We start from the raw sequence: 13,902 nt of genomic DNA, 5'->3' as shown, positions 1-13,902 counted from the left end.
AAAAATAAAATAAAATACATAATATGAAAATGCAGAAAAAGTTATATATTATGGCAATAAAATCATAGTTACGAGAAGAAAATTTACAAGATGAAATATTTGAAAAATGCGTTTAAAAAAAACACCAGCTGAAATGAAAAAGATTTGTAATATTTTTTTATTTTTATTTTTTTAATTGAAGTCATTGTTTACTTGAGAAGCAAAACCAAATAAAGTTGTACTTCTTGAAAAATTAGGTTGAGGTTAGCATGTTGTCCACCTTGTCAGGAGATCTGGGTTCGAATCTCCATTGGGCATCTCTGTGTGGAGTTTGCATGCCCCCACCCCCCGCTTTTTCGCCTGTATCACAAAGGTGAGATGCAGTTTTTCTTGAAATGCATGTAATTCCTTAGCATACAAAATCTCAACGTGGCCCTTGGCGGGAAAATGTTTGGACACCCCTGTGCTTCACGGAATAATCAACATCAGATCATAATGTGACGTGAAGGGGGCGGGGGATCCCCCTCCTCCCCGGTATCTATTTCCCTGCGCTGGTGGGAGGGAGAGCACTGTCACGGTTTTATGTGGCCTTTTGGAAACAGAACAATATACCCAGCTTTAGAACTTCTCTCACAAAACAAAAAGCCACTCATTTTCCAACGTTCCGACTCCTGCCTGCTGTCTGTTTGAAATCCACTCTGGTCATTGTTTAGTCTAGCGGACATCCCTTAGATCATCCTCATCAGAAGCCGCCTTACGAGCTTTTCATGTTTCACGGTCCTCCCACTTTCCTGCAGTAAATTATGCAACTCTTATTGCCGGTGGCAGTAACATCAAATTTTTTTTTTTTTTTTTTTAAAGGAGTATCTGCCTGTTTGCACCTGCAGAATCGTTGAGACATCCATTCAAGACTAATGCATTCATGACTTCAAGGACTGTGATGCACAAGCAATGTGAGAACATCCGCCTCCCACTGGCAATCTCAGCTAAAACGCAGAGATGGTATTGGTGGGACCAAATTCTTGGATCTGGAGCTTTTTAGCAGAAGATGGAAATATAGCACCGTTTTCAGAGAGCGGGTCAATGGGTTAAACCTCAAGCTAGTGTCTGCACCGAAGATGAAAGCAGAAACAGTATTGGCTGGTTCTGATAAGCCAATGGGGGCGGGGGGCACAGACCAGTCCAATATCTCACTTTCTCTGAAGATTCAGAATGGGATGGAAGGAGACAAGGTGTCCTAGGATGCTTCAAGCGAGCAGTGCAGTTCCATTCAGCATTCCCGACCTACTTTCCAGCACCCTTTCATCACGTTAATTGGTACTGTAGTACTATAATACTAAACACTGCATTCCAAAACTACCACCTGGAAGGTTCGGCTACAAGCATGACTCTACTGCTTCGGAGGGGGCGGGGGGACTTTCACGATCAGTGTTGTTCGTTTGGTCTCGACTTACAGAAAACGCATTCTCCAAGACTCCAGTGGAGTTCTCGTTACTTTGAAGCACTATAAAACTGAACATACAGAAATAAAGCACGTGACTTATGGCTTACATCAAATACAAATCATTTCTGTGTCAACAAATGCTAGCTCAATACTAATTTACATTGGAAATCCTATACAGTGTGTATATATATATATATATATATATGTGCTAGCAGTTAGCATTTACGATTTACATGATTTTGAACACCCATAAGTATGACAACTAATTAGACATTTTAATGTACTTTCCACTGAAACCAGGGGTGTCGAAAGTGCGGTGCGGGGACCCCGTGGCACATTGTAAAAATATAATTTATCAAGAAAAGAAAAAAGGATAAACAAGCAAGAATAAAGTCAAAATATTAAGAGAAAAAAGTTGTAAGCCAGCAAGAAAAAGTAGTTATTTTCTGAAAATATTGTTGGAAAAATATTCATTTTAGGAGCATAAAGGTCAAATATTAAAGAAAAATACACTTAAGTTGTAATATGAAAAACAAACGGTACAAAATAAAGTGGTTTTCGGAAAAAGAGGTTGGGGGGAAAAGTTGTAATATGGGAATACTTAAGACTACTTAAGAAAGTTGAAATATTTGGAAAAAGAAAATGCGTGCAAAGACCGAAGTTCATACTAATAATAGGCATTTTTATCTACATCATCTATATAAGCTTAGATGCAGTTTTTTCATGAAAGATATATGATAACTTCTTAGCATGTCCACATGTGTTGCTTTACAAAATATCAGTGGCCCTCGCTGGAAAAGGTTTGGACACCCCTGACTTAAACAAATGATGCATAATAAGTACAAGTGTCGTGATCCGATACTGATGTTGGAAAACAGTCCAATCTCAGCAAAACAAATAAGTATCAGATTGTATCAGCCTGCAATTAAAGTCTTTATTAGCAGCACTTCTACGCAGGCAAAAGGCACAAAAAAAAATGTTATGGCCCAACAAGAGGCACGACTGGCACATTGCATGTCCCAGTGGCCGTAGTACCTCCTGACTAAATCAGTACCCCGACAGCAACCTGAACAAAAATGCATACTTGCAAATGATACTCATATATTATCAGCAGTATTGCTGCAAATTTCCCCCCCCAAAAAACAAATTCTGTCCCCTAGGAGAGGCATAACAGAAAATTGAGACCCACTGCTGCCCGCTGTCCCAGTTTTCCTTATTTAATTCATTGGCTATTTACTGCCAGAACCCAGCAGTAGGAACACAAGTCAGAACAGGTTCTTCTATTTCAAATTGACGTGTCAATTTTAGTGGAAGCATGGCAAGATGGAAGGGTTGATCATCCTCTTAATTGTCCTTGGAACAGATGTATTCCCTTCTCTTCTATTCCTTTCCTGTCTCTTCATCCGACCTGTCCTGATGGTTTCACTGGAACCCAGCGGTCCTGCAGCGAGAGCTGACACAGGAGTCCCATTTGTCTGGGTCAGTGTGATCTAACAATCCATTAGATCCATCACCGATGCATCGCACTCCTGGGAGACCGGGCTTTTGTTTGGCTAAGCCGTTGATGGAATCAAAGCCTCTGTTGGGGAAGCCATTAACGGAGCAGCAGGCCCAGAAAAATGAGCCGCCCCTGTCAGTCCACATCAGGAGCTCGCCTGAAGTTGCAGGTCGTCCTCAGACGATCGGCGTCCCGTTTGACTGCTGCTTGCCCGAGCCTTTGAACTCTGAGCTGTTAGATGGATGAATGAACCAATGTGTGAGGCAGGCGCGGGGTGAGCGCTGGTTTGTTATCTGAAGTCGGGGTGAGGAAAGAGTAGGTGAAGAGGGACTAATGAGGATGACTTCAGTATTTAAAGGCTTTGTGCTGGTGGGCAAGTGGAAATATCAAGGACACCCAGCTGAGGGATCCTTTGCTCTTGTTTCAAAGTTTTCCGGAAAATACACTTTTTCCATTTTTGAGCGATAAATCATATTGAGCATGTACTCTAAGAATGTTGACCACTAGGGGTGTCACAAGATCTCGTGACATTTCTCATTCAGACACAAAATTGCACAACAAATGAAAATGAACTGGATAATTTTGCCGCCCTCAGTATATTGCCATGTGCACGTGTGTCTGTTTTCCTCGTCTCCTGCCTCCAAGCATGCAGGAAGGGGTTCACCTGTGCATTGGTTTCAACACCTTGGTGCATTTGTTCCACTGAACTTAGACTCTGCCGCAATAAGTCAGTTTCCGCCGAAGAGGATTCCTTCTTTATACATGGAATATTTTCGTAGTTAATTAAGAATTAACCGTGATATAGGAGGGGTTACTGTAGAAGTAATAATAATTATAATACATTTAAAAACCAATGGCTATCATCAAACCAACTTTGGTCACTGTAAATGTTATTGTAGGTTGTTTCCTTGTTCCATTCATGTAAGTCATGGTTTCTCTTAGGGTTGGGACACAACATTTTATGGGGGGTGTCACCAGGCATGTAGTCTTTTGATTCATGTTATTTAAAAAATGACTATTGATGCCAGTTATGTCTGTAAACCATTGCTTGCTGTGTTGGTTCAGTCCTCTAAGCCAAGGCCAGGATCCAAAATGGGTCTGTGTGCATTTTACGTTGATGTGATGGCAATACTTGAAATATTTGTAAAAGTTTCGGTCTCGGCGAGGAACCAAATATCTGACTTGGGATCAGTCATCTGGAAAAGGGACCATCTCTACTATATCACATCCTCAGACTAAACATATCGTGTCGGTGTTGACGCATCAGTCCAATGGGGGCTTCTGACGACGGCCCACCTTATCTCATTGGAACAATAATGCTTTCATTGGCCGCCATTCCCACAGATAGGGCCCATTGTTTGTCCTCGGCAATGTGGAGCTTCTGGGCCGTAGACTGGCTGCCTCGGCCCTTATGCCTGCCTGTCGTATATCAGCAGCTCAGCCACCGTCAAGCGTCTGATTTATGGCTGTTTATCTCCACTCCCTCCCCACCCCTCCAAAAACAGATGGGCTTCAGCTATTTACCAAAGCAGAGAATTGTCCCTAAAAACGATTGAACAAACGGGAAGATATTTTTGATTGCATTGGATGACTCGCTTGATGGATTGGCTCATCCGTTGGTTAATTGAACGTTGTGGATGGATGGGGGCTGCTTAGTGGCTGGTTTTGCTCCAATAAATGTGGACATTCCTGATGACAAGATGGCAACATGATGGCAAAGCATCTAAATGTGTGTTGTTCTCCAATACAGTTGTGATATTGTCTTGTTTGGCTTCTGAAAGCAGTCTTGAATGGAACCCAGCAGTACAATTCCTCAGACCTGTCTTGCTGTGTTGTTACAGAGCGTTGCAGATTTTTTTTCATCAGTTTAATGGATAAAAGCCAGATTTTGACCTTTGCTTCCTGCAGTCATAAACTATCATTCCTGCTTTGTTTCTCATAATCTGACGCTTCTGAACATTTTTTTTTTTTTGCTCACATATGATAGTTGGTATTCTCCCCCCTTGCTTATTGCATTCCATGGAGCCACAGTGGTGCAGCATGCATGTTGAGCGTATTTTATGTTTTCATGAGGATGTGCAGAAATACGTCTCCTTATGTGGAAGTAACTGTTTTGTCAGCACCGTTGGTTACCTAGCATTACATCTCCAACTGTTGTAGGTGGTCCGTGACTCATCCATTTGTCAAAGCTCACTCATCTGTGGCGCAGAACCACTAATTCCTTATCTCCATTCTGATCAAACGGTGATGAGTATAAACGAGACAAGCTGTGCTGTCCTTCCAGATGTATGAAAAACCATCACCTGGAATTTGCATTCATTTTAAGAATCACTATCTGGATGTAATTTACGAGGGGAAAGGGTGTTTGTTGACAGAAATCGGCCATTTAAAAAAAACCACACATTTTCCCCACCCCAGTGTTAAAAAATAAATTCTCCATCCGCACAAAATGTCTGTCCACATAAAAACACATTAGCACACATTAGTCTGTCATGCTCATTTTGTCCATTCAGAAGCCTGAAAAAGCGACCACAGCTGACCTGGTCCCCCATTATAACGTCCGTTTGTCATAGTGAGAGATTTGATGGACAACTAACCAGACCAGGGGTCGCCCACCCGTCGATCGTGAGGTGCTAGTCAATCTTTGGGAATTTGGCGGTCAATGAGAACATTTGAAAAAAAATTATCATGTCAGTGCCCTCACCTCCCGGAGAGCAACCAACCACCTCCGCACTAGCAAAAAGGTAGAGCAAGCGAGAGATGGAGGGAGTGACGGAGCTCATGCAGCGATGTGCCTGCGCGAACAGTAATTATTGCATGTTAATAGGGTGCAAAATCTGCCTATGCCTCCTCAAATTTAAGACACAAATATAACTCCATAGACATCCACCTCCCAAAAAAAAATCTTTGAGCTGCCATGATGCCGCTTGTTATAGGCTGACTGTTGTAGGGCTTTGACCAGCCCCTCTCTCCTCAATCTGCATCGCTCACCCACTATACTGAGTCAACAAGCCAAATAAGAGTTGTGGTTTGGTTATGAAGCCGACGGCACAAGCCCAACCCCGACCAAGAGCCACAAAAGTAGTGGTGTAGGGGTGCCCAAAGTGCGACTCACGGGCCATCTGCGGAAGGTGGCTCATTTGTCATTGCATCACTGCAGAAACAAAATAAAATAAATTTTAAAAACGCAAAAATTATACAAATACAGCAAAAGGCACAATGAGAGCAATCTTGCCCAGGTTCACGACAGAGACTGGGGATCTTGATCTCAAAAAGGTTGGCGTCCACCGAACTAGACGAAGCAATTTCAATAGAAAGTGTGTGTGAATGCTGAAAAACTGAACTCGAAAGTAGAGTGATCCTAGAAACCTATTCACATACCGAGGATCGAACCAGCAACCATCAGGTTGGCAGACGACCACTGTACGACCTGAGCCGTCATGTAATGTTAAATGTAAAATTCGATTTCACCAATATGGGGCGGCATTGACATTGTTTATTCAATTTAAATGGGAAAAATGTCACAGAACATACTGAATTACCAGCAACCATTGGGTTGGGAGGGGGCATCATTTTTAATGTGTCCATTTGTTTTTAGCAGCCTAAAAACAGCGGAATTAAAAATGTTACAAAGTAAAAATGCAGACTTAATGTTGAAATGTGTAAAAAGGTTGAATGAGGATCGAACCAGCAACCATCATCTTGGGAAACAACCCTACAACTCTACATCCTGGGCCGTGTCACCCTGTAGAATAAGCAGAATGGAGAATTATCTGCCACCATTAGGGGGCGCTGTGTAAATCGCCCATATCAACATTACGTAAACGAAGTAAACAAACAATTATGTGTACGTTATTTTTAAAGTCAGCGCACGCATGGTACACTGGACAAGAAGGCAAAATGTTAAATGTGCACTGCCATGCCCAGACCCGGTGGTGTCGGCTCCACTGGGAGATATATTCCGTAACTGCACCCTCCCAAGTGGGAAAATGCGAGCTCATCTGGACCTGCTCATTCCAATAAGGCAGGGGTTGTGTGTCATGACAGAACCTGGATAGCATCAGATGGGCCCCGTTTGTCTTGGCACACTTAAAGAGCCTGTTTCTCCAAGTGGCCCTCAAGTGGTTTCAATTTGTGGTTCAGCTCAGTGGCTGCCCATTAGCGCACAGACTCTATAATCCCACAGTAGATAATTTTTTGAAATCATATGCGAGTCTCAATCCAAATCTCCTTTACACCAAACTAAAATACCTGACTGCTTTTTCATAAAAGCTTAGGGTATGTCTTCACTACAGCGCAGCTCTTCAAAGTTATTTTGGGGAGGTTTTTGAAACACTCGTTCACCCGGACCTGCAAAAACCCTGTAATATACCCTGTAATGTGCATGCCAGGCCAGTAGTCGGCGATGACACATTGTCAAACACGATGGATGGAAACTGTGTACAGTCGTCCCTCATTCATTGTGGTGAATGGTTAATTGGTTACAGACCCGACCGCGATACGTGAATTTCCATGAAGTAGGATTCAATATTAATAAATTGAATGACATGGGTTTGGTCATCAAACCTGCAATAAAAGCCTGTTCCTGTGGGGATCAAGTCTGATGCTCGTTTGTCTCACCGAACATTACAGTAACATTACTGACACCTAGTGAGCAGTGTAGGACACTACATGTCATCGCATCTTTTGAATGCCTTAGTTGTATTTTACTTCATTTAGCCATTTTTATGCTTGAAAATGTAAGCAAAAATGCATAAAATTTGCTTAAATACACATATTTTTGGAGTAATAGTAGGCCGCATTGTATGACAAAACTAACATTTACAGTTTCAGTCATAGGACTTCTATTATTCATATTATAGTTTGGTGAAGAGTTGTGTAGAAGTAAGTAAAAATATGTGGTTTGCTTTTTAGGGGGAAGGTTTTGTTTTTTGTTTTTTTTCTCACTGAATGGCTGCTCACCCCTGCCCCAAGGTTGGTCCAGTCGGACACCAGACATGAACACGTCTTATCAGTTTGAGGTTATTCATAAGAATTCCACTTTGTGTCAATACGTCACGTAAGCACTGACTCAAAGTCAGCCAAACAATCATGAAAGTTTTAACAATGCTGTGTTTTTATGAAGTGATGCCACAAATAAACATTCACGTGTGTCAATGGGAATTACGGAACCCATTGTGGTCATATGCAGACCGAGTGAATCTGTTTGCTGACTAAACCTGCTTCAGTTCTTCAGGTAGAGGACTGAATCTTCTATTTCATGTTACTTTGAAGCTGCTGCTGTTTGTTTAGGTGTGAGCATCACGAATACAGATGTCACTCGCTCATACCGACTTGGCAGTGAGAGCATAAAGTGGAAATGTTAAGCCAATAGTGCTAGACAAACAGTGAGAGCAGAGGAGCCAAAGACAACAGAGAGTGAAGGGAAAGTGTCCTGCTGGCATTGTCTTTCCCAGAGTTAAGTGTTATTTGAAAAGCAGCTGAAGGGTGACACTCACTCTCCTCCCACTCAATCGCGCTCTTCCTCCCTGCGCGCTCACTTGACCATCTGTTCCTCTCTCTCTCTCTCCCTTCTCAGGCTGCTCTAAGTGCCTTGAAACAGCTGTCGGAGCAGGGACTGGACCCGGTGGACGGCCCCGTCAAGGTACGGAGCATCACGCCGCCGTTGGCCAGCGTTGACGGTCTCACCTATCAGAGCCTCTCTAGCGAAGGGTCGGCATTCCGGCCATCCCAAATCTACAGTTGCCATACACATTCACATCATCTTTTCTCCACTTAGCTTCCATCATTCCCAAACTCCTCCACGGTGAGCATGCTAGGAAAGGAAACGAGGAAGCCAAGGAGGAAATCCCTGCCCATCATTTCTAGAATATTTTCCGAGTAGGTGTGCCCTCTGCCCTGGGAAAAAAGAAGATTGGGCAGGGCTGTTATCAAATAGCAGAGGAAAGGAAGAACTAGAGGAAAGACGGCTTCATTTACGTCATCGTTGTTGAAGAAAGGGAAAATATGTCTGCGGTTACTTTGAGCCTGAGCCGTTCATCACTCATCCCTCAGTCAGCCACTGACCTGCTCACATGCTTCCTAAAAATGTATCTGCATGTTTTATTTCCGTTGGGAAATGTGGTGGTTATCAGTAGCTGTCGGGAAGAGTGATCGCGTTAACTTTTTCAACTTTTTTACAAAATAAAAAAAAATAACTGGTGGGAGAAGCGAACATGTTAACTTTTTTTTTTTTTTGCAAAATTTAAACGGCGGAGGAGCGATTGCATAGATTTTTTTGATTTTTTTTTTTATTTTATTATTTTTTTTTTGCCTTTTAGCTTTTTATTAAATTTAAAATATATATATATAACTATCTGGTGGGAGGGGCGATTGCATAAATCTATTTTTTTTAACTCTTATACAATATAAAAAATACATATAACTGACAGGAGGATGAGCGGCATAGAAAATGGATGGAGGAGTGATAGCATTATTTTTTTTTTTTTTTTCATACAAAATAACTAGCAGGAGGAGAGATTAACAGCTTTTTTAAATCCTTTTTACGAAATTAGAAAATTAGAAAAATATAACTAACTGGCGGAGGGGTGATTGCATAAGTATTTTTTTATTACCTTTTTTACAAAGTAAAAAAATATATATAAGATTAACTGGCAGGAGGAGCAATTGCATAAATTAGTAACTTTTGGGGGGGGGGTTTAAGCTTTTTTCCAAAATAAAAAAATGTACAGTAATAACTTTTTAATTAAACTTTTATTTTTTATATATATATATATACAGTATATATATATATACTGTATATATATATATATATATATATAGTGTCAATAACTGCCGAGTGATCAGATTAACTTTTTTTTTTTTACCTTTTTACAAAATTTTGAAAATATTTAATGCGAGTGCATGAGCGATTGGGCCCGGCCCAGGCCCACCTCTTCTAAATGTGCTGGAGGGAAGGAATGGCATATTCAATTTGCTAACTTTTGTATTTTCTAATAAATTGTGCACGACTTCCAAGCAGCACCACCTCACAGGTGTTTTTTTTGTTCCCCCTTTCATGCATCTTTATCATGTTGTCCATGAGAGTTGAAGGGCTGCTGTTTTCACCCCAATTCTTGACTCTTGACCACGTTTTGCTTTGTGTTTGCAGAGCACAGAGGCCTGCGGGAGGGAAGACGGACACTAAACAGACTAACTCAGGCACCACCACCACTCAGGTCTGCACGGATTCAAAGGCTGTCGTCCAGGAGCTGACATTCCCATACCCCCTTTTCTCTCTCATGGGCACACAACCCCTCTAATCGTCCCCTTGCCTGAGCCCAAAGTGTAACTAAACCCTTACCTTTTCCCCACGATGGCCACTGTCTCCTGCGTAACCTGCGTAACCTGTAACATGCAATAGGGTGGATGTGCAGCGTAAAAAAAAAAAAACACAAAAAAAACATTACCTGAAGTCTATGTGAAGACAACACTATCTCCACACATTAGTGATGAGTTCAGTCTCGGTTTATAGAGGAGTTAAAAAAAAAAAAAAATCGAGATGCATGGTACTGTATGAAATGAGGGGGAGTCCAACGTGATCATTCCCTCTGGATCAATATTTGTCGGTATGGTTAAAAGAAATATGTACATCATGCCATTGAAATACAATTTTAGAGGAGGGAAACCAACTTGTAGCTTCTTTGTTTTGAGGGGTGTTACGTTTATTTTATTCTGTTATTTTATGAATCTAACAATGCTTGAGTACTGTATTTAAAATTAACCAATGCCAGTGCTGTGAAAGTTCTAGTTGTTGTCTTCATATATAGTCACCCAGCTTACCTTGTATGCTGACTTACCAGAGGGGAAAAAAAAAAAAAAAAAAGAGTTCATCTATATCTATATGGATGTGTATGAATTTATTCCCAAAATTAACACACAATAAACTGTTTTTTTCATGTGGAGAAAGGTGGTGTTAGCAAGGTTGGACTGTCCCGTTTGAACGTGTCCTCGCGCTGGCAGAGCGTGACTGACGCCACAGGCCGCGTCAGTGATTCTCCGGCAGCGTGTCACCCCCCTCCCCTCTGCAGTTTAGTCGATCACATCTACACTCATTGTGTGTGTCGTATTGACCCGTCACGGCATCAACTGGGTGCTTTTATTGCCTGCTTTGGGATGAGATTAGGAGATCTCTTGCTACCCTCAAGGTCTGCGCTGAAGATGGCATCCATTTGTGTAAAAGATGCAGTAAAAACACCTCAGTTCATGTGGGAGAAATCTGTCTGTCTTTATTTTTTTCTGCCTCTCAGTGGATGTACGTCATGCAAGCGTAAAAAGAAGTTACACCGCCCTCCAGAAGTATTGGAACAGTGAGACCAGTTCGTTTTAATTAAGCAAAAGTACTGCAACATGTGACTGACAGGTGTGTTTGGTTGCTCAGGTGTGTCTTTTTCCATTGCTGATTCAGTCAATAAATAGCACTGAATGTCTACACTCGGTTTTCAGATTGGGGAGAAGGTGTTTTGTCTGCGTATCCTGCATTTAAAGGTGAAAACAACATAAAAAACAGAAAGTTGTCTATGGGTGAAAAAACAAGCAAGCAAGGAAGGAAGATGGAAAATCAATTAGAAGCACTGCACAAAATTGGTCATACCCAAAAAGACCACTGGTATGTTTGTCTCAGAATATTTTAGGCTCATCTCTGTACTTTTTGCTAAATTCCAGCCTGGAAATAAAAGCCTAAATGTTGTGTTCTGGTCTCGTATTCATCTTTTGATGTCAAACAAATGTTTTCAGTTGACAGCAAAAAAAAAAAAAAAAACGGAATTGAGCATACTGTTCCAATACTTATGGGCACTGGAAGCATCCTGTCATGAGTCTAATGTAAAAACTCATTAGCCTCTTGGGTTTTTTATGGCATCTAAAGGTCGGCAAAGATGAGAAATAAGTAGATTTTGATGGGTGTCTGTGATGTACATATATTTTTTGCAATTTTGGTTGAATGAAAAAAAATCTGAATTCAGACTTTTAAAGAAACATTCTGCGTCAGTCTAATAACTCCAGAAATGCTAAAACATCAAGATTATCTGTGCAGAAGCATATTTATAACATATCTTAACACATGTAATGTTTGCCACTAAGTCGAACAAATAATGCACGTCAAATATTTCTGACGTTGTTTGCCATGAACGTGCGTATAGCGAGCGCTGTCCCAAATGCAACCAATAGAAAACGAGATTCCGCCTCCATATTTCACTTTGGCCAATGGGTTTATCTGAAATTTACCCGGTAAAATGTAATCACCGCAAGTTACACTTAATGGGTCTAACATAAGGAACATGTCTTTGTTTCTGGAGGGAATCATTTCAGTGCAACCCCAAACAATGCGTTGACATAAAAATTCTTATCCTATATATTCATATATACTTTATTATGAAACAAAGTTATGAAGAGCAAAGGTAAGACCAGCTTTATAATGTTAAACGTTTTTTGCACTGTGTTGGCTTTATGTATAGTCATTTTAGCAGTAGACGAAAAGATACTTGCACAATTTGGAGTGGCTAATGTTAGCTAGCAGTAGACGAAAAAATACTTGCACCATTCGGAGTAGCTAACATTAGCTTCAAACTAGGCGAAGTTTGTCGTATGCTTTCATGGATTCACGCTGGTCGTTGTGTGTTTGCTTGGTTTGAGTTGTTGCAGTAGTTTGGATTTTCCTAACTGGTTTTGCTGAAGTTTTAGGTAACTTTCCCTGCATTACGTAAATATATAGCGCCTGTAACGTGACGCTGATTATTATGAGTATAGCCAGAGCCTCGTTGCCCCCGGAACGGGGGTATTTCAAGCTCTAGAGGCTAACTAGATGATGATGTAATGTGATGCATCCGACTGTCACAGGTGTAAGAAGAAGTTCCCTCTCCAATATGGAAACAAAACTAACACTGGTACATGTGGTATTAGAGGCAGGACACCATCTGTGTATAATGCGACAGGGGTGTGAAGTTTAACAACTGACACACTCTGCACCCACCCTTTTGTGTTGAAAGTAACTGTCGCGACCCGACAAGCATTTTGATAGGTTCTGTGGAAAAAGCACGGGTAGATAAATGCCGGATCCACTCTTACCTGCTATTCTGCTGGATCGCTGTATGAAAGTGTGCAGAGGGTCTTCATTATCGTTGATGTGATGTTGTGGAATGGCACAAGGTCACCACCGGCATCACCTGCGCCCCCACCACCTGCGCTCCGGTCTCATGCCGCTCCTTCGTGTCAGTGAGATGAATGTGCAGAAGGATCCAGTGGAGCCGGACTGACTAATAGACTCAGCTGGCAGCTACATCTGCTGGCCATTGAGGAGCGCCAAGGCCGTTCACACACATTAGTGGCACATTTCTATTCCAGAAGCTTGTTCACACCGGCGGCCACGTTAAGGACCCAGATGAATTGCTGGGCTTGCAGCAGCCAATATGGGAAGTGAACCTCCGCGCCCGAAATAGAAGAAAATCAATGCAGCTGCGGAGCAAGTCCGTGCCGCGCAATAGCAAATGCCGGCCTCATTGATTTTTCCCACTGAATTATGTGCATCGACCCTCTTGAAGGCCTCTTAATTAGCGCTGCGTTAACAGCAGGATAAAGGAGCGAGGGGAGTCTGATACGCATCATGATTATACTATTGTGTGGACCAAAGCAGACTCGGTTGCTCTCATTGCAACTCATCTGCCTCCATCCCCACCACGCCGGAGGAGAACCTGAATTAGTTGTGTGACGTAAGTCTGGAGGTTCTCCATTGTAGGCCAGGAACATCCACGTTTACTTGGCTTCTTCATGATTACATGAACAGGATAGTGATGGAAAATGTGATTAATTTTACTGACGCGAGTGCTTATGAGTGACTCATTGAAGTGAATCGGGTACTCGATTTGTCCCGCACTTAACCGTCTGTCATTTTTTTTAAAGTTAGCTAGACGTAGCACTGGGGAGTCAGTGAACGACTTAAGGGAGA

At 41.8% G+C, this 13,902-nt stretch overlaps 1 protein-coding gene across 1 annotated transcript in view; it reads left to right on the top strand.

The window, feature by feature from the left end:
- stau2 (staufen double-stranded RNA binding protein 2) overlaps positions 1 to 11,649 on the top strand; it is an 87,321-nt gene extending 75,672 nt beyond the window's left edge. Inside the window, exons 14-15 of the mRNA XM_054766357.1 lie at positions 8,500 to 8,565; positions 10,072 to 11,649. Of these exons, the coding sequence (XP_054622332.1) occupies positions 8,500 to 8,565; positions 10,072 to 10,107 (102 nt within the window). The 3' untranslated portion in view covers positions 10,108 to 11,649. The remainder of the gene's footprint in view (positions 1 to 8,499; positions 8,566 to 10,071) is intronic.
- Positions 11,650 to 13,902: the final 2,253 nt, after the last annotated feature.

This window comes from Dunckerocampus dactyliophorus, chromosome 21 (genome assembly GCF_027744805.1).
Source record: "Dunckerocampus dactyliophorus isolate RoL2022-P2 chromosome 21, RoL_Ddac_1.1, whole genome shotgun sequence".
NCBI classification, from domain to species: Eukaryota; Metazoa; Chordata; class Actinopteri; order Syngnathiformes; family Syngnathidae; genus Dunckerocampus; species Dunckerocampus dactyliophorus.
Note: the sequence above shows the minus strand (reverse complement) of the source record. Positions and strands in the feature narration are given on the sequence as shown.